Source organism: Pristiophorus japonicus, chromosome 8, assembly GCF_044704955.1.
Source record: "Pristiophorus japonicus isolate sPriJap1 chromosome 8, sPriJap1.hap1, whole genome shotgun sequence".
NCBI lineage: Eukaryota > Metazoa > Chordata > Chondrichthyes > Pristiophoridae > Pristiophorus > Pristiophorus japonicus.
Window position 1 is genome coordinate 148493849 of NC_091984.1, and position 27806 is coordinate 148521654.

The window sequence follows — 27806 nt, forward strand, 5'->3', positions numbered from 1 at the left end:
GAGAGATAACGTGGGGTCACTGGTTGTTCAGGCTCTGATTTGGCGAGCCGTCATGTGCGAATCTGTGGATTCAAAGGCATTGATTGCCATGACCATCTCACAGTCCTGTTCGTCGGACCCTTCTGTGGTCACCAGGGGTAGCCTGCTAAGCGCGTCGGTACAGTGGTCTGTGCCTGGTCTGTGCCTTATTGTGTTGTCATAAGCCGCCAGCATGAGTGCCCACCGCTGAATGCGCGCCGAGGCGTTGGCGTTTATTGCCTTGCACTCGGATAGTAGGGACGTGAGGGGTTTGTGGTCGGTTTCTAACGCAAACTTGGCCCCGAAAAGGTATTGGTGCATCTTTTTGACACCATACACGCACGCGAGCGCCTCCTTCTCAACCATACCGTAACCGCGCTCCGCCCGCGAAAGTGACCTGGAGGCACAAGCAACGGGCTACAATTTACCCGCATCATTGACGTGCTGTAAAACGCACCCGACCCCGTTCGCTGACGCATCACACGTAAGGACTAGCATTTTACCTGGGTCAAAAAAGGCTAAAACACTCTTGGAACACAGAAGGTTGCGTGCCTTATTGAAAGTGCATTCTTGGGCGTCCCCCCAAAACCAATCGCACCCCTTTCTGAGTAGCACGTGGAGAGGCTTCAGCAGCGTGCTCAACTTCTGCATAAAGTTCCCAAAGTAATTGAGTAGCCCGAGAAAGGCGCGTAGTTCCGAGACATTCCGGGGCCTGGTTGCAAGGCGAATCGCTTCGATTTTGGATTCGGTTGGGCGGACTTCATCAGCGGCAATCCTTCTGCCCAAAAATTCAACCTCAGGTGTGAGAAACAGACACTTGGATTTCTTAACTTTTAGGCCTACCCGATCCAATCGACTTAGTACTTCCTCAAGATGGCGGAGATGAGAGTCGGTGCCCCTGCCCGGGATGAGTATGTCATCTTGAAACACAACCATCCTCGGGATGGACTTGAGCAGACTCTCCATGTTGCACTGGAATATAGCAGCTGCCGACCTGATGCCGAATGGGCATCAATTGTACACAAAAAGATCGTGATGTGTGTTGATGGTGGTGAGTAGCTTAGACTCTTCGGTCAGTTCTTGCGTCATATACGCAGATGTGAGGTCAAGTTTCGAGGAAAGTTTTCCTCCAGTCAACGTGGCAAATAGGTCCTCCGCTCTGGGCAGCGGGTATTGGTCCTATAGGGAGACTCTGTTTATGGTAGACTTGTAATACCCACAGATTCGCACGGATCCATCAGGCTTCATGGCAGGGACGATGGGGCTTGCCCAGTCACTGAATTCCACGGGAGAAATTCCGCCTTCCCGCAGAAGCCGGTCCAGTTCGTTTTCAATCTTTTCCCTCATCACATAAGGCACAGCTCTAGCCTTGTGATGGACTGGTCTGGCATTCTGTGTGATGCAGATTCTAACTTTAGCCCCTTTGAAGGTGCCCACACCTGGCTGAAAGAGATGTTCAAAACGGCTTAGAACTGTTGAGCAGGTGGTCCATTCCTCTGACGACATGGCGTGAACATCATCCCATTTCCAATTAAGTTCTGCTAGCCAGCTTCTCCCCAACAGGGCTGGGAGATCCCCAGGGACAATCCACAGGGAAAGTTGGTTCACCATCTCTTTGTGTGTGGCTGAGAGCATGGCGCTGCCAAGGACGAACGATTTCTTTAGTATAGGTCCTTAGTTTGGTGTCGATCCTTGTGAGTTTTGGTCTGTTGCTTTTGTGCAGCCACAGCTGTTCAATTTGTTGAACGCTCATGAGAGATTGACTGACCCCCGTGTCCAGTTCCATGTTGACGGGTATCCCGTTGAGTAGAACCCTCATCATAATTGGAGGCGTCTTGGTGTGAGAACAGTGGACATTGATCGTGTTAACCCGCTGTACCTCGGCGCCCCGTGCACTGTTCCAACCATCTGCTGGTCCGCTTTCCGACCCTTCTGATTCGTATACCAGCCGAGCTGCTGTTTTACTGCACATGCGAGCCAGATGCCCTGTGTTGTTGCAGTTTCTGCAAACGGCATGCTGAAATCGACACACCCTGGTTGAGTGCCTTCCCAATCTCCAACACAGACCGTTTCCATTGTTTCCGAAGGATGAGCTGCGTCTGGCTGATCTCCCTTGAGCTTCTCTCAATCTGTTGTTGATTTCTCGCATTGTGTGTTGATGAGGTGTGATCGGCCGTTCATGTGGTCCTTCATTTTGATGGCTTGTGGTGCCACTGTCTGCTGTTGAAGGCCTGCTCTCCTGCCTTTGTCTGTGTGTGGGGGTTGCGGTTTATATCACAATGTGAACCTCTTGTTCCGATGCCTCGTTGATTGTCGTACCCGAAGAAAAAATCAGCCTCGTTTCTTCTTCGCCTGCCAAGAATGTCTGTGCGACCAGTGCTGCTGTCTCTAGAGTCAAGTTCTTAGTCTCAATAAGCTTTCGGAATATGCCTGCGTGGCCTATTCCTTCAATAAAAAAATCTCTCAGTACTTCTCTCCTTAGTTCATTGGGGAACTCACATGAACTAGCCAGCCTCCGAAGTTCCGCCACGAAGTCGGGTATGCTTTGGCCCACACAGCGTCTGTAGTTGTAGAACCTGTGTCTGGCCATGTGGAGGTTGCTCACTGGCTTCAGGTGGTCTCTCACCAGTGTGCTCAACTCCTCAAACGACTTGCTTGCTGGTTTCTCGGGTGCCAGCAGGTTTTTCATTAAAGCGTATGTTTTCGAGCCACAGCTGGTCAAGAGATGGGCTCTTATCTTGTCTGTCTTACCATCGCCTAGCCAGTCTTTGGTCACAAAGATTTGCTGGAACATTTCTATAAAGTTATCCCAATTATCTCCAACATTGTATTTCTCATCTGAGCTGTTGGTAGCCATTCTGTGGATTCTGTGATCCCATAACTCGTCGCCACTGTTAAGTCCTGACTCTAATGTACTGACTTACACAAGACACATGCTGAAGTCAAGGTCACTCAGGACCTGCACCTTTAATTCCAGCTCTCCAGTGCTGCACTTGCCTGAGACCTCCCTTTATATACCTCAGTGGGACAGGTATGGAGTGTCTCCTGCAAGTGCACACCTGGTGGTAAGGTATGCTTATTGTTACAGGTCTTATCCAGTTGCAGTCAGGTATAGCATGGTAAGATACAGTTATATACAGTAATGTGAGATACATGACATACATAGTAGTGTCAGTCTTTATTTTGCACTCAGGCCATGAGATAAGGAGTCGGGCAACGTCGGTGAGAGATGACAGTCCAGGGTCGGTGAGAGGCCAAGAAAAGGCATGCCAGTGCAACTACAGGAAGAAGGCAAAAAAGAAGTAGAAAGAAATACAAAGGTGATGTCACAGCCAAGGGGGTAAATGATGGTGACTGGTAAGTAGTTTTTCTTTTTCTCTTCTATTTCACTGAGTAACTTTTAGCATTGTTGTTGCCAATTTAAGTTAATCTAAGGGTTAAGTCATGGCAGGAGAGCTCGGACACGTGTTATGCTCCTCCTGTACTCTGTGGGAAATCAGGGACTGAAGACTACGTGTGCGGGAAGTGTATCCACCTCCAGCTCCTGACGGACCGCGTTGCGGAATTGGAGCTGAGGGTGGATTCATTCTGGAGCATCCACGATGCTGAGAATAACATGAATAGCACGTTTAGTGAGTTGGTCTTATGGCAGGTGAAGGGTCCACAGCCAGAAGACCAAAATAGACAGCAAGGCATTTTGGCAGTGCTAAATGATATATACTTCAATGCAAGAAGTATAGGGAATAAGGCAGATGAGCTGAGAGCACAGATAGACACTTGGGAGTACGATATTATAGCTATTACTGAGACATAGCTGAAAGAAGGGCAAGTATGACAGCTCAACATTCCTGGTTACAGGGTTTTCAGACGGGATAGAGAGGGGATAAAAAAGGAGGGGGTCGCAGTTGTGAAACAATTGAAAGAAACAATTACAGCTGTGAGGAGGGATGATATGTCGGAAGGATCATCAAATGAGGCCATATAGGTCGAATTGAAGAACGAAAAAGGGGTAATCACACTGCTGGGAGTGTACTATAGACCCCCAAACAGTCAGAGGGAGAGAGAAGAGCAAATATGTAGGCACATTTGTGAAAAGTGCAAAAACTATAGGGCAGTAATAGTAGGGGATTTCAACTACCCGAATATTAACTGGGATAAAATTAGTGTGAAAGGTATAGAGGGTGCGGAATTCCTAAAATGCATTCAGGAGAACTTTTTTAGCCAGAATGTAACAAGCCCAACAAGGGAGGGGACGGTTCTGGACTTGGTTTTGGGGAATGAAGAGGGCAGGTGGAAGGGGTATCAGTGGGAGAGCATTTTGGTGCTAGTGATCATAATTCAGTTAGATTTAGGGTACTTACGGAAAAGGACAAAGATAGACCAGGAATAAAAGTTCTCAATTGGGGAAAAGCCAATTTTGCTGAGCTGTGATGAGATTTGGCCAAAGTGGACTGGAAACGGCTACTTGAAGGTAAATCAGTGTCAGAGCAGTGGGAGGCATTCAAGGAGGAAATCTTGTGGTTTCAGAGTAAGTCTGTTCCCTTAAAGAAAAAGGGTGGGGCTAACAAATCTGGAGGCCCCTGGATGTCAAGGGAAATACAGTGTCGTAAAAGTAGAAAAGGGAGGCTTATGACAGATACCGAGGGCTCAATACTGCAGGAACTTTAGAGGAGTATAGAAAGTGCAGGGGTGCAATTAAAAAGGAAATTAGGAAAGCAAAGAGAGAGCATGAAAACATTTTGGCAAGTAAAATCAAGGAAAACCCAAAGAAGTTTTATAAATACATTAAGAGCAAGAGGATAATTAAAGAAAGAGTAGGGCCTATTAGAGACCATAAAGGTAATCTGTGTGTGGAGACGTAAGACGTGGATATGATTCTCAATGAATACTTTGCATCTGTTTTCACAAAAGAGAGGGGCGATGCAGACATTGCAATGAGGGAGGAGGAGTGTGAAATATTAGATGAACTAAACATAGTGAGAGAAGAGGTATTCAGGGGCTTAGCAGCTTTGAAAGTGGATAAATCCCCAGGGCCTGATCAAATGTATCCCAGGCTGTTAAGAGAAGCAAAAGAAGAAATAGCAGAGGCTCTGATCATCATTTTCCAAGTACTGGAGGGCTGCTAATGTTGTACCTTTGTTTAAATAAGGGAGAAAGGGATAGACCGAGTAATTACAGGGCAGTCAGCCTGACCTCATGGTGGGAAAATTATTGGAAAAAACCCTGAGAGACAGGATAAATCTTCATTTAGAAAGACACGGATTAATCAAGGACAGTCAGCATGGATTTGTTAAGGGTAGATCGTGTCTGACTGACTTAATTGAATTCATCGAGGAAGTAATAAGAAGTGTCAAAGAGGTTCGTGCGTTTGATGTAGTGTATATGGATTTTAGCAAGACTTTTGATAAGGTCCTACATTACAGAATGGTCATGAAAGTAAAAGCCCATGGGATCCAGGGCAAAGTGGCAAGTTGGATCCAAAATTGGCTCAGAGGCAGGAAGCAAAGGGTAATAGCTGATGGGTATTTTTGTGATTGGAAGGCTGTTTCCAGTGGGGTTCCGCAGGGCTCAGTACAAGGTCCCTTGCTTTTTGTGGTATATATCAACGATTTAAAGTTGAATTTTGCAGGTATGATAAAGAAGTTTGCAGATGCTACGAAAATCGGCCTTGTAGTTAATAATGAAGAAGATAGCTGTAGGCTGCAGGAAGATATCAATTAAATGGTCAGGTGGGCAGAACAGTGGCAAATGGAATTTAATCCAGAGAAGTGTGAGGTCATGCATTTGACGAGGGCTAACAAGGCAAAGGAATATACATTAACTGGTAGGAAACTGAGAGGTGTAGAGGAACAAAGGGACCTGGGTTTGCATGTCCACAGATCCCTGAAGGTAGCAGGCCAGGTAGATGGGTTTTTACGACAATCTGGCAGTTTCATGGTCACCATTACTGACACAAGCTTTTTATTCCAGATTTATTTAATTAACTGAATTTAAATTCCCCAGCTGCCGTGGTGGGATTTGAACTCATGTCTCTGGATCATTAGTCAAGACCATAGTAGTCCATAGCTTTGTCAAAGAGCCAACACAGGTTTGACAGGCTGAATAGCCTCCCACTGTGCTGGGAGATGCTGTGATTAAGGAGCGGGGCTCCAGCTAGCGTCAGCAATGTGGGTTCAAGGGTTGAAATCAGGGGTTTGGGTGGAGCCCATATAGATGTACCACAAGGGGGCGCTACAGCATCGATTGATCCAATTATTGGCAGCGGGGAAACCGGGGATGGAAATAGATTCAATAAAATGTATGCTACGACTTTTAAAGTGGTCAACACCACCAGCACGATCATAGAATCACAGAAAATTACAGCACGGAAGGAGGCCATTTTGGTCCATCGTGTCCGCGCCGGCCAACAAAGAGCTACCCAGCCGAATCCCACTTTCCAGCTCTGGGTCCGTAGCCCTGTGAGTTACGGCACTTTAAGGGCACATCCAAGTACTTTTTAAACGTGATGAGGGTTTCTGCCTCTCCCACCCTTTCAGGAAGTGAGTTCCAGACCCCCACCACCCTCTGGGTGAAGACTTGTTTCCTCACCTCCCCTCTAAACCTTCCAACAATTACTTTAAATCTATGCCCCCTGGTTGTTGACCCCTCTGCTAAGGGAAATGGGTCCATTCTATCCACTCTATCTCAGCCCCTCATCATTTTATACACCTCAATAAGATCTCCCCTCAGCCTCCTCTGTTCCAAGGAAAACACCACCAGCAGATCCAATCTTTGTTCATAGCTAAAATTCTCCAGTCCTGGCAACATCCTCGTGAATCTCCTCTGTACCCTCTCGAGTGCAATTATATCTTTCCTGTAATGTGGTGACCAGAACTGCATGCAGTACTCTAGCTGTGGCCTAACTAGTGTTTTATACAGGTCAAGCATAACCTCCCTGTTTTTATATTCTCTACCTCGGCAAATAAAGGCAAGTATTCTGAGTGCCTTTTTAAGCACCTTATCGACCTGGCCTGCTACCTTCAGGGATCTGTGGACATGCACTCCAAGGTCCCTCCGTTTCTCCACCCCTCTCAGTACCCTCCCATTTATTGTGTATTCCCTTGCCTTTTTGCCCCTCCCCAAATGCATTGGAACAAGGCTGCAGTTAGAGCAACCTTTCCACCCGCTGACAGCGTTCACTGAGTCTGACTCATGGCATCGATCAACTGGACATTGATCTGGAAACACCAGCCCCCTGGTGAGGGAATCAAGGCTCTGATGCGACTGATAAAAGTCAAGATGAGGTTGCGGAGAGGGACACAGCTGCTGCTGGGCACAATGAACAGGAGGAGGCCATTCAGCTCCTCGAGCCTGTTCCCCCATTCAATCAGATCACGGCTCATCTGTATCTGAACTCCATCTACCCACCTTGGTTCCGCAAGTTCCAAGTCCCATACTCTCCAGAGTTTAGAAGAATGAGAGGGGATCTCATTGAAACATACACAATTCTGACAAGGCTGGACAGGGTAGATGCAGGGAGGATGTTTCCTCTGGCTGGGGTGTCTAGAACCAGGGGTCACAGTCTCAGAATAAGGGGTAGGCCATTTCGGAGTGAGATGTGGAGAAATTTCTTCACTCAGAGGGTGGTGAATCTCTGGAATTCTCTACCCCAGAGGGCTGTGGAGGCTCAGTCCTTGAGTATATTCAAGATGGAGATCAATAAATTTTTGAATATTAAGGGAATCAAGGGATATGGGGACAGTGCAGGAAAGTGGAGTTGAGGTAGAAGATCAGCCATGATCTCATTGAATGGCGGAGCAGGCTCGAGGGGCCAAATGGCCTATTCCGGCTTGGGAGGGGCGGAGGGGATGGGAGGGGGGAGGAGAGGTGTGTGAGGTAGGGGTGCAGGAAGATTGGGAGGGAGTAGTGGGTGAGGGATAGGGGTGTTTGAATAGCAGGGAGGGATGGTGAGGGAGGGGTGTGAGGAGGGCGGGAGTGAGGGAGGAGAGGGAGGGAGGCGGGGGTGCTGCTCGTTGGTGGTAGGGGGGAGGGTAGTGACAGACATTGGCTTCCGGTCAAGCAACACCTTGATTTTTTAAATTCTCATCCTTGATTTCAAATCCCTCCATGACCTCGCCCATCCCTATCTCTGTGATCTCCTCCAGCCCCACAACCTCCCGAGATGTCTGTGCTCCTCCAATTCTGCCCTCCTGAGCATCCCTGATTGTAATCGCTCAACTATTGGTGGCCGTGCCTTCTGTTGCCGAGACCCCAGCTCTGGAACTCCCTTCCCTAAACCTCTCTGCCTCTCTACCTCTCTTTCCTCCTTGAAGACACTCCTTAAAACATCCCTCTTTGCTCACTTATACTAATTTCTTCTTATGTGACTCGGTGTCAAATTTTGTATCTCATAATACTCCTGGGAATTGCCTTGGGACATTTCTCTACGTAAATGGCGCTATATAAATACAGGTTGTTGTTGTTGAATGGACGGAAAATCTGGTATTCTGGATGTCACCGCACCTTTTAACGCCCTCTCCAAAGCACGCACAGCAAATGTAACACCCCTATTTAAAAAAGGAGACAGACAGAAAGCAGGAAACGATAGACCAGTTAGCCTAACATCTGTCGTTGGGAAAATGCTGGAGTCCATTATTAAGGAAGCAATAGCAGGACATTTGGAAAAGCATAGTTCAATCAAGCAGAGTCAGCACGGTTTTATGAAAGGGAAATCATGTTTGACAAATTTACTGGAATTCTTGGAGGATGTAATGAGCAGGGTGGATAAAGGGGAACCAGTGGATGTGGTGTATTTGGATTTCCAGAAGGCATTCAATAAGGTGCCACATAAAAGGCACAAGATAAAAGTTCACGGGGTTGGGGATAATATATTAGCATGGATAGAGGATTGGCTAACTAACACAAAACAGAGAGTCAGGTTAAATGGGTTATGTTCCCGTTGCCAAACGGTAACTTGTGGGGTGCCACAGGGATCGGTGCTGGGGTCTCAATTATTTACAATCTATATTAATGACAAAGGGATCGAGTGTAAAGTAACCACGTTTGCTGGGAGGACAGAGGCACCAACATTAGCGTCCTCGACCAGTCCAACATCCCCAGCATTGAAGCACTGACCACACTTGATCAGCTCCACTGGGCAGGCCACATTGTCCGCATGCCAGACACGAGACTCCCAAAGCAAACGCTCTACTCGGAACTCCTTCACGGCAAACGAGCCAAAGGTGGGCAGAGGAAAGTTACAAGGACACACTCAAAGCCTCCCTGATAATGTGCAACTTCCCCACTGACACCTGGGAGTCCCTGGCCAAAGACCGCCCCCAGTGGAGGAAGTGTATCCGGGAGGGCGCTGAGCACCTCGAGACTCATCGCCGAGAGCATGCAGAAATCAAATGCAGGCAGCGGAAGGATTGCGCATCAAATCTGTCCCACCCACCCTTACCCTCAACAACTATCTGTCTCACCTGTGGCAGGGACTGTGGTTCTCGTATTGGACTGTTCAGCCACCGAACGACTCATTCTCAGAGTAGAAGCAAGTCTTCCTCGATTCCGAGGGACTGCCAATGATGATGGATGGGAAAGCAAATTGTGAGGAGGACAGAAGAAATCTGCAAAGGGATATAGACAGGCTAAATGAGTGGGCAAAAAGTTGGGAGATGGAGTGTAATGTGGGAAAATGTGATGTTATCCACTTTGGCATAAAGAATAGGAAAGCAGTTTATTTTTTAAATGGAGAAAAAATTGCAAGCTATTGCAGTACAGAGGCACCTGGGGGTCCTTGTGCATGAAACACAAAAAGTTAGTATGCAGGTACAGCAAGTGATCAGGAAAGCTAATGGAATGTTGCCCTTTATTGTCAGGGGGATGGAGTATAAAAGCAGAGAAGTCCTGCTACATCTGTACAGGGTATTGGTGAGACCCCCTGAGAACCCCCACACCCGATCGCCCAGGTTCTCCCCCCCCCCCAGTTCCCACAAGGTCAGCCCCCGATCACTCCCTCTGGTCTCCCCTCCACTCCCCCATCCCCCATCCCCCCAGCCTCCTAACGACCCCCGACTCCCCCAGGAGCTGGAGCATCACTGCGGAGCTCTCCTCAGGCCGACATAACCGTGCTGGGTAACACTCACACACACACACACACACACACCTGCAGACAGTGCTGGGTAACAGTCACACACACACACACACCTACAGGCGGTGCTGGGTAAGCCACACTAACACTCAGGAACATGTACACGGTGATACACTGACTGCTCCTCTCCCTAAGCTGAGGCCTCACTCGGTACAGTTTTGTGCTGCTACCATGAGCCACACGTTAAGGAGAGAGAATGCAACGTTGTGACTGTGGCCTCCTGCCCCCAGATTGCCCCCAGCAGTCAGCACACAGTGCACAGTGCGATCCCACCATCGGGGGCTGCCCCAACACCCTCAGTGTGCTGAGTGAGAGCCAATGCTCAGACAGAGAGGGTTTAATTTTTTTTTTTTAATTTTTCGTTGCCAATCTTTCCAATTCTTTGTCAAATCACAAACGCCAGAGGTCACCTTGCACACATCATGGATCACTCTGCGCCAATGCTTTTAGCCAAAAGGCCGGGAGCCACTGCACTGTTCCTGGAAGTACTGCAATACCAGGTTCGTGCCATGGAGGTGGATGGGTCAGGTCCCCCACACACCTCCGTGGAGGTGGATGGGTCAAGCCACCCCACCCACCCCAGCAGCTTTTAGTGTCTCTGTGTTTAATCTTGTTCACTCCAGGGGTTCAAGGCCAAATTGATCGTTTTAAAATGATTGATAACAGGCTTTGAATCAAATTTCCTTCTGATGTGCCATTGATTGACAGCCCACCCAGCCAATCAGGACAGACACTTACTGAAATGCAGCCAATCCAGTTGAGGGGGAGGTGGGACATTTCCAAAGCATTCGCCAGACACAGACTGAATATTCTTCACGTTTATTGCCTTTTACAGATTCACATTTACAGAAATAAGACTTGAATAAACAGCCCAGTGAGAGCGAGCTGGAGACATTCACAGGGAGAATGCAGCTTTATTAAAACAGTTGTGGGGATTTTCTCCACACCGTGAGAATCCTGTCCCTTTAAACGGGGACAAAACCTTGAATTATAACAGCAGGGTAAGCAGGGAGGGGATCTGCTTACTGAAGCGGCACTTCGCAGTTTAACATTAGTTTTACTCTGCGGACAGTCTTCAGCATCTTCGAGAGGTTTTACGAGTCAACACTGTCCCATCAAACACTCCCAGGGCAGGTACCGCACGGGTTAGATACAGAGTAAAGCTCCCCTGACACTGCCCCAATAACATGCCTTACCCCCTGACCCTCAGATGCTTTCCCTGACATAGTCCCGAGAAGGAAGAGAGTAGAAATGCAGTGCTGACAATGACCTTTGGCCTCCCGGCTCACCCCCTGTTCTGTTTAAAGTTGCGTCTCCCCCGCGGACTGTCCCTGACACACTACGCACATTCTGCTCTCCTGACGCCCTTGCTGAGGGGAGAGGAGAGGCTCTCGTGGGTGAGGCTGCAGGAGAAGCTGGCGTTGGACTCCCAGTCGGAGCCAGAGAGGGTCAGCAGGCTGCTGACACTGTAGGTGTTGTCCGAAGCTCGCAGGTAGTCGCTGGTCTGGACCCCGGCCGAAATGGTCGCCCCGTCCTTCTTCCACTCCACCTCCACCGCATCGGGGTAGAAGTGATCGGCGAGGCACACCAGGGTGGCAGTGCCCTTGGTCGTGACCTCCTCCGGGGAGGGGGGCAGCAGGGTCAGCGTGGGTGGTGTCTTCCCTCGACCTGAAAGGGAGGAGAAATCTGTTTAATAGATGTATATTAGTGTGTGTGTGTGTGTGTGTGTGTCACTGTGGGTGTTTCCGTGTGGGGATAATTCAGATCTGATAACGGAGACCTGGGTTAATGAACTCCTGGCTGGCGATTAACCATTAGAGGCGAGCAACACTAATTCTTCATCTTCTTTGCCTCGCTTGATAAGTTTAATCTAAATATAAATGCGTTTAATGTTAAGGTGTAGAATTTACCAATATTTCGCAAAGATTCCTAGTACCTTTCCCCTGCAGAGGAGAAGAATCCCTTTCTGGACTTTTAAAATGAGTTTAAAGGGGCAGACGGCGCCTGCAGGGGATAAAAGGGGATGCATTCATGGAGACCTCCCCTGTGTTTGGACTTTTTGAAAAGAGAATTCAAAATGGACCTAAATTACAGAAGCCTGAGATCCCCTAAACATCTATGGGAAGGAGCATATCGATTTTAAGATTATACAACATTTTGGCTGCGAAAAAGAGTTGCCGAATACAGGAGGTGGGGCTAACTTCTGTGAAGAAAATTCGTGTATTAAGGATCCCAGACTGTCTGGGGGAACTATTCACCCCCTAAGAGATAATCGAATTACCCAATCAAGCATAATGGAAATCATGGTCAGAAAAACTGGACAATCCTAAAACAATGCAAAACCAGTGATAGCACATTCTCACACCCTAATCGAGTTACTGCTGACAAAGGAGACATTTGAAAGTCAATGGATAGAACAGTTTAAACAGAGCCCAAGAGATTTGATGGGAGATAACGGAACCTTTTTTTGGGATATATCTATCCCCCAGTTTTACAAGGAAAAACTAACAGAACACAGACTGGAACTCGCACAGACTCGAACAAGGACACAGACTGGAACACAGACACAGACAAGCAGCCTGCTTGCTCTACAGTGAAGAAATGGAATAGTGAAGGAAACTACCAGAACTGATCAGGAACTGACCGAGCACGAGGCCCACGAAACGGAAGGTTGTCAGCAACCAAATTGACAACCACTCTACAATCTACTTCTGAACGTCCCAATGGGGAAGAAATTACCAAAAGGGACTCACTAAAACTATTCCTAACCAAAGAAAATGGGTACTTACCCCATACATCCAAAACGCAACTTACCGCATCAACGGATGCATCCCAACCGAAGACTACGCAGTCCGAAGTCCTCTCCTCCATCCGGGGTACGGCTAGCCTAGAAGGCCAAGTGCAGAGAACCCCGAAACTGTGATTCACCGGCAACTGTCTAAAGGGATTGGTGAGCATAGCCCCTGAACCCTCAGAGCTCTAACTTAGTTAGTTAGGGGAATTGGGAGGGGGGAGGCTGGGATAACTTGTGTAAATGTATCTGCATTCTCCTCTTTACCCCATTTAGAGTTGAAGCTGTATTCTTTTCCCCACAGGCTGTAATTTGACAATTTATTCAATGTATTGTACTCCTCAGTGTGTATTGGTCTGTGTGTGTTATTAAAGGTGTGCCTTTTACTTCTTTTTAAAAACAATAAAGGCATACCTGCTTCCTACCTTGAAACCGATTGTCTGTCCAAGTCTGTCACAATCCCTTCATAATTCCAATGTCTGGGACCAAGGGTGTGGGAGCGATTCGAAACCGCTCATATAAGGTCAGAAGGGAAAGCTGACCCCCTGCAAACCACCCCTTACAAAGGTGATTAAAAAAAATAAAAGCCATGCATTTATATTACACCTTTCACAACCCCCATACGTCTCAAAGCACTTTACAGCCAATGAAGTACTTTTGGAGTGCAGTCACTGTTGTAATGTGGGAAATACGGCAGCCAATCTGCGCACAGCAAGCTCCCACAAACAGCGATGTGATAATGACCTGAAAATCTGTTCTTCTGTCATGTTGGTTGAGGGATATATATTGACCAGGACACCGGTGAACTCCCCTGCTCTTCTTCAAAATAGTGGCATGGGATCTTTTACATCCACCTGAGAGGGCAGACGGGGCCTCGGTTTAACGTCTCATCTGAAAGACAGCCCCTCCGACAGTGCGGCGGTCCCTCAGCAATGCACTGCAGTGTCAGCCTAGATTTTTGTGCTCAAGTCCCTGGAGTGGGACTTGAACCCACAAACCTTCTGACTCAAAGGTGAGAGTGCAATGCACTGAGCCACGGCTGATACTCAAAATCATATTGGACTGTTGTATTAACATCTGCAGTGCAGGGTTGGCACACATTCAGCACTGAAATGGTTAACAGTAAGAGTCGGTAAAGACTGAGTGTCCCGTTAAGATGCTGTTCACTGGCAGGAAGCTCGAACTGTAGATGGGTGGATACAGGGGAAACAGGCTCAGCAGTGAGAAAGCTCAGATCACACACAGATCGGGAGAACTTTATCCGGGAACATTGCGGCACACTTGTATAAACACACTTCAGCAAGGCTTCATGTTGGGTGTCGGTGTAGAAGCTTCTAGATTGCGTTTAAAAGCTTGCTGCCCAGCACCGGGGTGAGATCAAAGGTGAGGCTACAATTAGCCTCAGTGTACCGGGGTCAGGCAGGGTCACTGCTCCCAATGATCCCGTGAGCTCCTGGAAGGTCAGAGTGCGCAGACAATGGGCGAGGGTCAGGATCAGGGCCGTCCCACTTCAATGAAAGAAGGCCTTGAAATTATATAGCGCCTTTCACAGCCTCAGGATGTCCCAAGGTGCTTTACAACCAATTGCACACAGGAAGATTTACGAGGATGTTGCCTGGACTGGAAAATTTTAGCTATGAACAAAGATTGGATCTGCTGGGGGTGTTTTCCGTGGAACAGAGGAGGCTGAGGGGAGACCTTATTGAGGTGTATAAAATTATGAGGGGCCGAGATAGAGTGGATAGGAAGGCTCTATTTCCCTTAGCAGAGGGGTCAACAACCAGGGGGCATAGATTTAAAGTAATTGGTGGAAGGTTTAGAGGGGAGATGAGAAAACAATTCTTCACCCAGAGGGTGGTGGGGGTCTGGAACTCACTGCCTGAAAGGGTGGTAGAGGCAGAAACAATCTCCACATTTAAAAAGTACTTGGATGTGCACTTGAAGTGCCGTAACCTACAGGGCTACGGACCCAGAGCTGGAAAGTGGGATTAAGCTGGAGAGATCTTTGTCGGCCAGCGAAGATACGATGGACCAAATGGTGTCAGCCAGTGGCTCAGTTGGTAGCAGCCTCACCTCTGAGTCAGAATTTGAGGGTTCAAATCCCACTCTGGTGTCCTGGCCGATATTTATTTCGCAACATGACAAAAACAGGTTATTTGGTCATCAGCACATTGCTGTTTGTGGGAGCTTGCTGTGCACGAATTGGCTGCTGCATTTCCTACATTACAACAGTGAGTACACTTCAAAAAGTACTTCATTGGTTGTAAAGCACTTTGGGATGTCTGGTGGTCGTGAATGTCCCTCAGAGCCGAGCGTGCAAGTGACTGAGCCACGGCTGATACCTCACTGTCGATAAGCATGACACACTCAGTCTCAGGGATCACACTGGAACAGTGAGCCCACTTAGGGAGGGGAGCTGTGCCCCAGCCAGAGGTAGTGCCTTCAGGAGTGAGATGGGGAGCAGATGACGGGCAGCCTGTGGTGTAGAGGTGCGACATTTTAACGGCCGAGGGCAGGTGCTAAGCCCGTTTACCTGTAAGAATATGGTAAGTGGATGGGGAAAGTGGGCCGGGCACTGAGGTAACGTCCTGCGTTGCTGGTGGAACTCCTGCTGTCTGCTCCATCACGTATGACAAACATGAAGACACATCAGATGGACATCTGGGATGGGGGGATTGTCCTATGGAGAGATTGAGTAGACTAGGCCTATATTCTCCAGTGTTTAGAAGAATGAGAAGGGATCTCATTGACACATACAAAATTCTGACAGGGCTTGACAGGGTAGATGCAGGGACGATGTTTCCTCGGGCTGGGGAGTCTAGAACCAGGGGTCACAGTCTCAGTATAAAAGCTCGGCCATTTAGGACTGAGATGAGGAGATACCTCTTCACTCAGAGTGTGATGAATCTGTGGAATTCTCTTTCCCAGAGGGCTGTGGAGGTTCAGTCCTTGAGTATATTCCGGAGATCGATAGATTTTTGAATATTAAGGGAATCGAGGGATATGGGGACAGTGCAGGAAAGTGGAGTTGAGGTAGAAGATCAGCCATGATCTCATTGAATGGCGGAGCAGGCTCGAGGGGCCGAATGGCCTCCTCCTGCTCCTAATTCCCAAGTTCTTATGGAACATTAGTCCGTGTTCTGGGGATTTTCTGCTGGGTCCAGATTTAATCAGCAGAGGAATTGTACGATGCCCAGTTAATAAAAAGAAAAGAGAAATTAAAGAAAGGCCTGCATTTATATAGCGCCATTTACACCTCAGGATGTCCCAAAGTGCTTCACAGCCAATGAAATACATTTTTGAAGTGCAGTCACTGTTGTAATGTGGGAAACAGGGCAACTAATTTGTGCACAGCAAGCTCCCACACACAGCAATGAGGTAAATAAGCATTTTAAGCGATGTAGGTCGAGGGATAAATATCGGCCTGAACTCGAGCCACAGAAACAGCAACTGAGAGTCTCCCCACAACCCTGGAGCACTGCAGCTGCCGGATTGGAGCCCTGCTGCCCCTGTTTGTGATCAGAAGTTGGACAGGAGGTGAGCGGGGGCTGGACAGATCAGAGTTGGAGCTGGGGGAGGCGGGACCTCGGGAGTGTCAGTGTGCTGAGGCTGAGCTCAGTTATATCAGAGACTGTGACAGGAGCACAGACTGCCCCCAGCGAGCTCACTCACTCACACCCACACTCTGCCCGTGTCTCACACACCGTGTCTGTCACACTGAGACAGGCAGGAGGCTCGGGAGCGATTTCCGGGGATGGTGCAGGGATGGGACCGCAGTGTGCCAACGTCCAGATCTCCTCCACACGGTGGGTAACAGTTCGTTACTTGTACTTTGCTGGGTGAAGGGGGAGTGTGGGTAAAGGAATACAGCCAGGCTCCCTGTCATACACAGCACTCTTCAATTAACCCTTTCATTCACCGCAGCTCCCCACCATATTATATAACCCATACACAGGCACTGGAGAGGGTGCAGAGAAGGTTTACAAGGATGGGACCAGAAGTGCGAGGGTTTACATATCAGGAAAGGATGAACAGGCTGGGGCTCTTTTCTCTTGAGGCTGAGGGGTGACCTGATAGAGGTCTTTAACATTAGGAAAGGATTTGATAGAGTGGATACAGAGAGAGTGTTTCCACATGTGGGGAAGAGCAGAACTAGAGGCCATCAATATAAGATAGTCAGCAAGAAATCCAATCGGGAATTCAGGAGAAAATTCTTTACCCGGCAAGCGGTGAGAATGTGGAACTGGCTACCACAGGGAGTGATTGAAGTGAATAGTATCGATGTATTTAAGGGGAGGCTAGACAGGGATATGAGGGAGAAGGGAATAGAGGGTTATGCTGATAGATTTAGATGAGGAAAGACGGGAGGATCGAGTGTAATCATATGTAAACTAACACCTTCGCACATTCAGCATTTGTGTCTTAGAAAGATTCAGTATTTAAAGTGTTAATAACGGAGCATTGGGTTTTACTTACTCAGTCTGAGCTTGGTTCCTTTACCGAACGTGAGCCACAGTGACAGCTTCCAGTGCAGCGGCTGTACAATATCCTCCGTCCCTGGCTCACTCAGTCTCTCTCCCCCGCTCTCTGTCTGTGTATGAGTGTGTCTCACTCACTCTGTTTCTCATACTCTCTCGCTCTCTCTCACAGTCTCGCTGACTCTGTTTCTCCCTCCCTCTCACACTCTCTCTCTCTCCCTCACTCCCTCTTCCTCCCTCCCTCTCTGCCGCTCCCTCTCCCTCAATCTGTCTCCCTCCTTCTCCCTCCCACACTCACTCAATCTCTCTCCCATTACAATCACGCTCTCTCGTGCTCTCTCTCTCTCTCTCACTCCCTCCCTCTCCCTCTCTCCCTCCCTCTCTCTCTGTGTCTGAGTTGCCTGTGGCAGTGCCCGGGAGAGTTGGGAATCCGACGTGTTTGGGACAAATCTCCCAGCTGCCCTTCCCGCCCCATCAGACGGTAACCCTGGGGCCATGGAATTGCTGGAGAATGAAAGTCCCCCTCACACAGGGCTCACCTCTTTGTGCCCCTTGAACAACGGGCTCCGTCTGCAAGCGAGATGTTTGTGTTGCTGACACAGGCCTTCCTCGGGGATCATTATAAAATAACGAGTTTCAGGGGCTTTAGAAACCTGTTTCCTCAGTCCGTGACCCGTGTGTACATGGAGTGTGAGAGGATGCAGCCCCTCTTCCACTATTTGAAGGGGCTGCTCCTCGATTTCTGGCTCCACTTCAGTCCCACGCTCCTGGGCCTGGTCACCCGGTGCGGGGGGAGTGGACGGGTCGGAGGGCCTCCCTGTGGGCCTGCTCCTGGGCCTGGCCACCCGGTGCAGGGAGAGTGGACAGGTCGGAGGGCCTCCCCATGGGGCTGCTCCTGGGCCTGGTCACCCGGTGCAGGGAGAGCGGGCAGGTCAGAGCGCCTCCCCGTGGGCCTGCCCATGGTGGCCATCCACAGGTCCCAGTTGGACGGGGCTCATGGGGTGGTCGCGCTGCCTGCCTGCCTCCCTTCGAGGGCTATGTCCACATCAGGATGACCCTGGGGATGGAGCCCAGGGTAGGCTTGAGGCCTTCTGCGACGAGTGGGCACCGCAGGGCCTGGAGTGTGGGGTGGGCAGTGAAAGAGCACGACCATTTCACTTGTTCACTTTCCTTTCATGTTTATGCCTTGAGTTTTATTAGTTGTGGCCCTCTCAATAGTGGGGGGTTTGTGAGATTATTTGGATTGAGGACAGAGGGACCATCCAGTGTCTCCGTGCTGTCTGAATGTACAGAGTAGAGCTGTGAGATTGTCAGTGATGAAGACACAGCCCCAACTCCTCTCTGACCCACTCCATCCTTTCCCAATTCACTGCAGCTTCCAGCTGAATATTCCTGCCGTCACTCCCATCGAGCTGTGTGTCAGTCATGTGTTAAACCGTACAGGAGGTGGGGCTGTGTGTCCATTATTATATATTATATATAACTGTGGGGTGAGTCAGTACAGGAGGTGGGGCTGTGTATATTGAGGTTTTTGTACGGCTGTGTATCACAGTGTCCAGCGGAGCTATACCCATACTGACAGTAATAGTTTGCGACATCCTCGCTCTGCACGTTGCTGATGCTCAGGGTGAACGTGTTGGACTGGTAACTGCCGGTGAAGCGATTGGAGGTTCCAGTGAAACGATCTGTTGCCTCATAGATCAGCAGAGTGGGTTTCTGCCCGGCTTTCTGCTGGTACCAAGCAACATCATTGCTAACGGATGCACTGGCAGTACAGGTGATCTTTGCAGTCTGTCCCTCACTCACTGACAGCACCGGGGGAGACTGGGTCATGATGATGTCCCCACTGATACCTGAGGGGGAAATGGGGAAAGAAAGTGAAGTAAGCACTGTCACAGAAAGACGCTGTAAAATGAGAGATTGCTCGAGACACTGAGTTCTCCTCTAGTGTCAGCATTTGCCCTTCAATCACTGGTCAGTAGAGTTGGACAGAAATCGACAGCAGGAAGATATTAAACGTGGAAGGAGAGAGATTGGTACCTGCGACGCAGAATGCCAGAGGCCAGATCAGCTGGATGGGTGAAATCATGGTGTCTGCTCCTGTCCCTGTGCCTGCTTACTGATAAACTGCCCTTCACTGGGCTCTGCTTTATAAACCTGCAGCCTGAGAGAGTCTCACTGCCCATCCCTCAGTATGTAAATGTCTTCACCCAGAGAAAGCCACGTCAGCACCTTGCACTTCCTCTTCTTCTATCCCTCCCTCCCACCATCACCCTCTCCCTTCCTCTCTTTGTCTGTCACCCTCTGTTGCTCTTTCGCGATCGCACCATCTCCATCTCCCCCTCTAACCTTCTCCCCCCTTCTCTCCCCCCTTCCCTTCTCGCCGTTCCTCACCTTCTCTCCCCCATCACCTTCTCCCCCCTCCCCTCCTCCCCTCCCCTCCTACGCCCCCCTCCCCTCCATCCTCCTTCCCTGCCTCACACCAAGTGCTGATCCAAAATGACCCCTGAACTCACTGACCTGCAGCCCCTGACCTCACTGACCTACTGCCCCTGACCTCACTGACCTACTCATCATCCTCATCGACGGTCCCTCGAACGAGGATGACTTGCTTGCACATGAGTTCAGAGATGTTTCAATGAAGGACCCGATGTTCCAGTCCTGAACTCCAATTGAAGAGGTTGAAGATGCCTGTGCATGGATTGTTTTAACGTGTGGTGACTGTTGCACATCAGCCACTACACAGGCTTGACAGAGCTAGGCCTTTATCCAGTGGCAAGGGTTAACCAGGACGACTGGAGACCTGCTCTACTGCATGGGCCTAGTGCGCACACATATCGCAGTGTAGCCTGGTCTATGCTGCTCTTGGGCCCTCGGCTCTCCTGGTGCCGAATCCTCATTTACCGCACCTCCACCATGATCCCTCACCAAATCTCCGCCACGATCCCTCACCGCTCCTCCGCACCAAACATTGGCTGGAACTCCGCCATGACCACTCAGCAAATCTCAGCCACGATCCCTCATCGCTCCTCCCCTCGATCACTCGCCACACCTCCCCGTGACCTTCCCGCTTCTCTGCTTTACCTAGGCTCAGCCGATGCTCCTGCCCATGCTCCAAATGGCGACCTGGGTCCTGATGACGTCACCCAATCGCCCACCTCGAAGCTGTCGCTCACTTGGAGCAGCTCGCGCTGGAAGTTGTCGTGGTATGACTTGTAATGGGTGATTTTAACCTCCCTATTGATGGGACAAATCAAATTGGTCAGGGTAGCGTTGAAGAAGAGTTCATAGAGTGCATAAGGGATGGGTTCCTTGAGCAGTCTGTAACGGACCCAACTATGGGGCAGGCTATCTTAGATCTGGTCCTGTGTAATGAGGCAGGATTAATAAACAATCTCCCAGTAAAGGATCCCCTTGCAATGAGTGATCATAGCATGGTTGAATTTCAAGTTCAGATGCAGAGTGAGAAAGTTGAATTTCTAACCAGCGTACTAAGCTTAAATAATGGAGACTACAAAGGTATGAGGGCAGAGTTGGCTAAAGTGGACTGGGAAAATAGATTAAAGTGTAGGATGGTGGATGAACATTGGTGTACATTTAAGGAGGTATTTCACAACTCTTGAAAAATATATTCCAGTGAGGAGGAAAGGGTGTGAAAGAAAAGATAGCCATCCGTCGCTCGCGAAAGAAATAAAGGATGATATCTAATTAAAAACAAGGGCATACAAAGTGACCAAAACTCATGGAAGGACAAAAGATTGTGAAGCTTTTAAAAGTCAGCAAAGAATGACCAAAAAAATAAACAAGAAAGGAAAGATGAAAGTAAGCTAGCACAAAATTTAAAAACAGTTAGCAAGAGTTTCTCCAGGTATATAAAAAGGAAAAGAGTGGCTAAAATAAATGTTGGCCCCTTAGAGGATGAGACTGGGGAATTAGTGATGGGGAACATGGAGATGGCAGAAACTCTGAACAAATATTTTGTAGCAGTCTTTACGGTAGAGGACACTAACAATATTCCGACAGTGGATAGTCAGTGGATAGTGGGGGGAGGAACTGAACACAATCACAATCACTAAGGAGGTGGTACTCAGTAAGATAATGTGACAAAAGGCGGATAAATCCCCTGGACCTGATGGCTTGCATCCTAGAGTCTTCAGAGAAGTAGCGAAAGCGATAGTGGATGCATTGGTTGTAATTTACCAAAATTCCTGGGGAGTTCTGGGGAGATCCCAGCAGATTCAAAAACTGCAAGTGTAATGCCTCTAATGATAAAAAGGATGCAGACAAAAATCAGGAAACTATAGACCAGTTAGCCTAACATCTGGAGATGGGGAAATATTGGAGTCCATTATTAAAGAAGCAGTAGCAGGACATTTGGAAAAACATAATTCAGTCAGGCAGAGTCAGAATAGATTTATGAAGGAGAAGTCAAGTTTGACAAATTTGCTGGACTTCTTTGAGGATGTAACAAGCAGGGTGGATAAAGGGGAACCAGTGGATATAGAAACATAGAAACATAGAAAATAGGTGCAGGAGCAGGCCATTCAGCCCTTCTAGCCTGCACTGCCATTCAATGAGTTCATGGATGAACATGAAACTTCAGTACCCCCTTCCTGCTTTCTCGCCATACCCCTTGATCCCCCGAGTAGTAAGGACTTCATCTAACTCCCTTTTGAATATATTTAATGAATTGGCCCCAACCACTTTCTGTGGCAGAGAATTCCACAGGTTCACCACTCTCTGGGTGAAGAAGTCTCTCCTCATCTCGGTCCTAAATGGCTTACCCCTTATCCTTAGACTGTGACCCCTGGTTCTGGACTTCCCCAACATTGGGAACATTCTTCCTGCATCTAACCTGTCTAAACACGTCAGAATTTTGAAAGTTTCTATGAGGTCCCCTCTCATTCTTCTGAACTCCAGTGAATACAAGCCCAGTTGATCCAGTCTTTCTTGATAGGTCAGTCCCACCATCCCGGGAATCAGTCTGGTGAATCTTCGCTGCACTCCCTCAATAGCAAGAATGTCCTTCCTCAAGTTAGGAGACCAAAATTGAACACAATGCTCCAGGTGTGGCCTCACCAAGGCTCTGTACAACTGTAGCAACACCTCCCTGCCCCTGTACTCAAATCTCCTCGCTATGAAGGCCAACATGCCATTTGCTTTCTTAACCGCCTGCTGTACCTGCATGCCAACCTTCAATGACTGATGTACCATGACACCCAGGTCTCGTTGCACCTCCCCTTTTCCTAATCTGTCACCATTCAGATAATAGGCTGTCTCTCTGTTTTTACCACCAAAGTGAATAACCTCACATTTATCCACATTATACTTCATCTGCCATGCATTTGCTCACTCACCTCACCTATCCAAGTCACTCTGCAGCCTCATAGCATCCTCCTCGCAGCTCACTCTGTCACCCAACTTCGTGTCAACCGCAAATTTGGAGATACTACATTTAATCCCCTCGTCTAAATCATTAATGTACAATATACATGTGGTGTATTTGGATTTCCAGAATGCATTTTACAAGGTGCCACATAAAAGGCACAAGATAAAAGTTCATGAGGGAGGGGGAGGTAATATATTAGCAGGATAGAGGATTGACTAACTAACTGAAAACAGAGGGTCGGGATAAATCGTTCATTCTCGAGTTTGCTAACAGTAATCAGTGCTGGGACCCCAACTATTTACAATCTATATTAATGACTTGGAAGAAAGGACTAATTGTAACATAGCCAAGTTTGCTGATGATACAAAGATAGGAGGAAAAGCAATGTGTGAGGAGGACACAAAAATCCTACAAAAGGACATAAACAGGCTAAGTGAGTGGGCAAAATTTGGCAGATGGAGTATAATGTTGGAAAGTGTAAAGTTACGCACTTTGGCAAAAATAAATCGAAGAGCAAGTTATTATTTAAATAGAGAAAAATTACAAAGTGCTGCAGTACACAGTGGGACCTGGGGGTCCTGGTGCATGAAACACAAAAGGTTAGTGTGCAGGTACAGGATCAGGAAGGCCAATGGAATCTTGGCCATTATTGCAAAAGGGATGGAGTATAAAAGCAGGGAAGTCTTGCTACAGTTATACAGGGTATTGGTCAGGACACATTTGGAATACGGCATACAGTTTTGGTTTACATATTTACGAAAGGATATACTTGGTTTGGAGGCAATTCAGAGAAGGTTCACTAGGTTGATTCTGGAGATGAGGGGGTTGACTTATGAGGAAAGGTTGTGTAGGTTTGGCCTCTACTCATTGGAATTCAGAAGAATGAGAGGTGATCTTCTCAAAACGTATAAAATTATGAGGGGGCTTGACAAGGTGGATGCAGAGAGGATATTTCCATTGATGGGGGAGACTAGAACAGATGTCATAATCTTAGAATAAAGGGCCACCCATTTAAAACTGAGATGAGGAGGAATTTCTTCTCTCAGAGGGTTGTAAATCTGTGGAATTCGCTGCCTCAGAGAGCTGTGGAAGCTGGTTCATTGAATAAATTTAAGACAGAGATAGTCAGTTTCTTAACCGACAAGGGAATAAGGGGTTCGGGGAGCGGGCGGGGAAGTGGATCTGAATCCATAATCGGATCAGCCACGATCATATTAAATGGCGGAGCAGGCTCGAGGGGCCGTATGGCCTACTCCTACTCCAATTTCTTATGTTCTAATCCTTCCCCCTCTCCAGCGCTCTCTCCTCCATCAAACACCATCCTTTCACCCAGGCCTTCAATCACCCTTCCTAAAGCCCCCTGAACCCACGCTCCCCTGTTCTTACAGCAGTGATGTGAAGCATCTTGAGACCTTTGGCATGTTAAAGGCACCAGATCAATGCACGCTGTGTGTGGATTTCGGGTGAGGACAGTGCTGGACACAGTGGTGAGGCCTCCTGCAGTCGTATATCCTGCTGAGAGGGTCCAGGCTTACACACCTGGAATGGGGAAGTGGGTGAAGTCGGAACGTGCTGTCGGGGCCCATGGAACTGGACCCCAGCATGAAGCCTTCCTCAGGAGAGGAGAGGGAACGTTCAGAGCCCTGGGCTCCATTTCCCATACCAGGCATTTCCTGTCCCAGTGAATGAATGAGATGCTAATGTTGTGCCCAGGTTAGGGGCAGTCTAGTGCTGTGGGCCCAGGTCTGCAAGAGGGAATTGGATATATACTTGAAAAGGAACAATTTGCTGGGTTACGGGGAAAGAGAGAGGAAGTGGGACTAATTAGGTAATTTTTTCAAGGAGTCGGCACAGGCACGATGGGCCGAATGGCCTCCTTCTGTGATGTAAGATTCTAGGCTGTGAGCGCGGTTCACAGTTTTCTCCCGTGTCATGAACAAACGTACAGCTGTGACAACCTCCCTCTTTCACTTCCTCTGTGGGTGAAGTTTCATTCTTCCGATCTGACAATCTCTTCAGTTATTTTTTGCACGGGGGATTTCTGCTGTGGTCTGTGTCTCTAATAATAACCGTCCAATCAGGCAGAATAACAGCAGCTCGGACCGGCTAGGACAGTGGACCCAGGCTCAGTGCTGACCCTGCAACGTCCTCCTCACCAACATCTGGGGACTTGTGTCAAAAGTGGGAGAGCTGCCCCACAGACGAGTCAAGCACCAGCCTGACATAGTCCTACTCACAGAATCATACCTTTCAGCCAATGTCCCAGACTCCTCCATCACCCGAGGTGGCGGCTCAGTGGTACACAGTCGGGAGGGAGTGGCCCTGGGAGTCCTCAACATTGACTCCGGACCCCATGAAGTCTCATGGCATCAGGTCAAACACGGGCAATGAAACCTCCTGCTGATTACCACCTCCCGCCCTCCCTCAGCTGATGAATCAGTACTCCTCCATGTTGAACACCACTTGGAAGAAACACTGAGAGTAGCAAGGACATAGAATGTACTCTGGGGCAGGGAACTTCACTGTCCATCACCAAGAGTGGCTCGGTAGCACCACTACTGACCGAGCTGGCCGAGAGGGGCGATGCTGACATTGCAATCCCAGGTACTGGAGGACTGGAGGACTGCAAACGTGGTACCTTTGTTTAAAAAGGGAGAAAGGGATAGATCGAGTCACTACAGGTCAGTCAGCCTAACCTCGGGGACGGGATAGGAGGAATCTTCATTGAACAAAACACGGATTAATCAAGGACAGTCAGCTTGGATTTGAATAACTAGATTGAATTTTTTGAGGAGGTAACCAGGAGGATCGATGAGGGCACTGTGTATGATGTAGTGTATATGGATTTTAATAAGGCTTTTGATAAGGTCCCACATAGAAGATTGGTCATGAAAGTAAAAGCCCATGGAATCCAGGGCAAAGTAACAAGTTAGATCCAAAATTGGCTCAGAGGCAGGAAGCAAAGTGTAATGTGTGACAGGTGTTTTTGTGACTGGAAGGATGTTTCCAGTGGGGTTCTGCAGGGCTCAGTGCTGGGTCCCTTGCTTTTTGTGGTATTTATCAGTGATTTAGACATGAATGTGGGGAGTATTATTAAGAAGATTGCAGATGATACTAAAATCGCTGTGTGGTTGATAATGAAGATTAAAGCTGTAGACTGCAGGAAGATATCAATGAACTGTACTGCAGCTGTCATGTATCCTACATGGCCACTGTTGGTACTATATCAAGATGTGCCATTAGAGGGCACAGCAGTGAGAGACTCGTAGGTTACCTGTACAGGCGTGCCTGACATAGTGTAAAAGGCAGGCCACCAGGTGTGATCCTTACTCTGGAGTTAACTAATAAAGGCCTAAGGTCACTCCAGTTCAAGCACAACACACTGCCTCGTGGAGTCATTGTTAGCGCATCTAAGCACACAACAGCAGCATTTTGTAATCTCTGCCCATTTAAATAATAATCTGCGTTTTTATTTTTCACATTATACTCCATCTGCCAAATCTTTGCCTACTCACTTAGCCTGTCTATATCCATTTGCAGAATCTTTGCGTCCTCCTCACAACTTGCTTTCTCACCTATCTTTGTACATCAACAAATTTGGTTACATTACACTCAGTCCCTTCATCCAAGTCATTTACATAGACTGTAAATAGTTGAGGCCCCAGCACTGATCCCTGCGGCACCCCACTAGTTACAGATTGCCAACCTGAAAATGACCCATTTATCCCGACTCTCTGTTTGCTGTTAGTTAGACAATCCTCTATCCATGCTAATATATTACCCCCAGCCCTATGAGCTCTTATCTTGGGCAGTAACCTTTTATGTGGCAAGGACGGCAGGTTTCTTTCCCTAAAGGACGTCACTGAACCAATTGGGCTTTTGTGACAATTTGACAGCTTTGTGGTCACTTTTACTGAGACCAGCTTTTTATTTCTAGAATTTAAAAAAGAGCTGAATTGAAATAGTCAAAGGGCCATGGTGAGATTGTGGGGATTATTAGTGCAGGCCTGTGGAGTGCTCTGCAGCAACATAACCACGACATGACTGTACCCACAAGAGGTGTGTGTGCTGCTGGTGCCCGCGATCACAGGGCAATCATCGGCAAAGCAGCCCTGATAACATTCAGCTTTGGCTTTACATTGATCATTGTCCTGGATTGGTGCTGGGCACATCTCCTTGGGTTCTGTCCTCGGGTCTGGTGCTCACATTGTGCATACTATGGGGAGGTTGTGAGTGCATGATGTCACAATCAATGTTTACAATGTTCCTGTCTTGATACATTGAGTATTCCCACCACTTCAAAGTTCTTGCCTTCAGTGTTTAATTAACAGTACGATTTCTTCGGATGAGACATTAAACCGAGGGTACAGAGGAGATTCACGATGGTGTTGCCTGTGTTCTGCATGTAAACCTGTAAATACCATGTCTAAACACCAGAGGGCTCATCCTCTGGAGTTCCAAGGGATCCCACAATCCCTTGGGAGCACCTGCATATAAAGAGGCCTCACAGGCTGGAGAGGCACTCTGAGATCTGTAATAAAGGACGACAGTCACACCTTACTTTGAGCTTGCAGTATCTAGTCTGACTCTTTATTCAAGACACAACAATTGGTGACGAGATACAGATGACAACGCAGAGAAGCGTGGGCATCCTGGAGGAATTTTCAGAGGGAGATGATTGGGAAATCTTCATGGAGCGACTCGACCAATACTTCATGGCCAATGAGCTGGAAAGAGAAGCGAACACTGCTAAACGAAGGGCGATCCTCCTCACTGTTTGCGGGGCACCAACGTATGGCCTCATGAAAGATCTGCTCGCTCCAGCGAAACCCACAGACATGTCGTACGATGAGTTGTGCACACTGGTCCGCGAGCAACTAAACCTGAAGTAAAGCGTTCTGATGGCGAGGTATCGGTTCTACACGTACAAGGCCAGGAAGTGGCAAGCTACGTCACCGAGCTAAGGCGCCTTGCAGGACATTGCGAATTTGAAGGACACTT

At 48.3% G+C, this 27806-nt stretch overlaps 1 gene segment (V, D, J or C); it reads right to left on the reverse strand.

Moving 5' to 3' along the window:
• Positions 1-376: 376 nt before the first annotated feature.
• On the reverse strand, positions 377-19505 carry LOC139269182 (immunoglobulin kappa variable 3-15-like). The segment is given in 4 exon segments: positions 377-415; positions 11736-11815; positions 18997-19269; positions 19457-19505. Coding segments are annotated over 4 exon segments (441 nt in total).
• Between the last annotated feature and the right edge of the window lie 8301 nt (positions 19506-27806).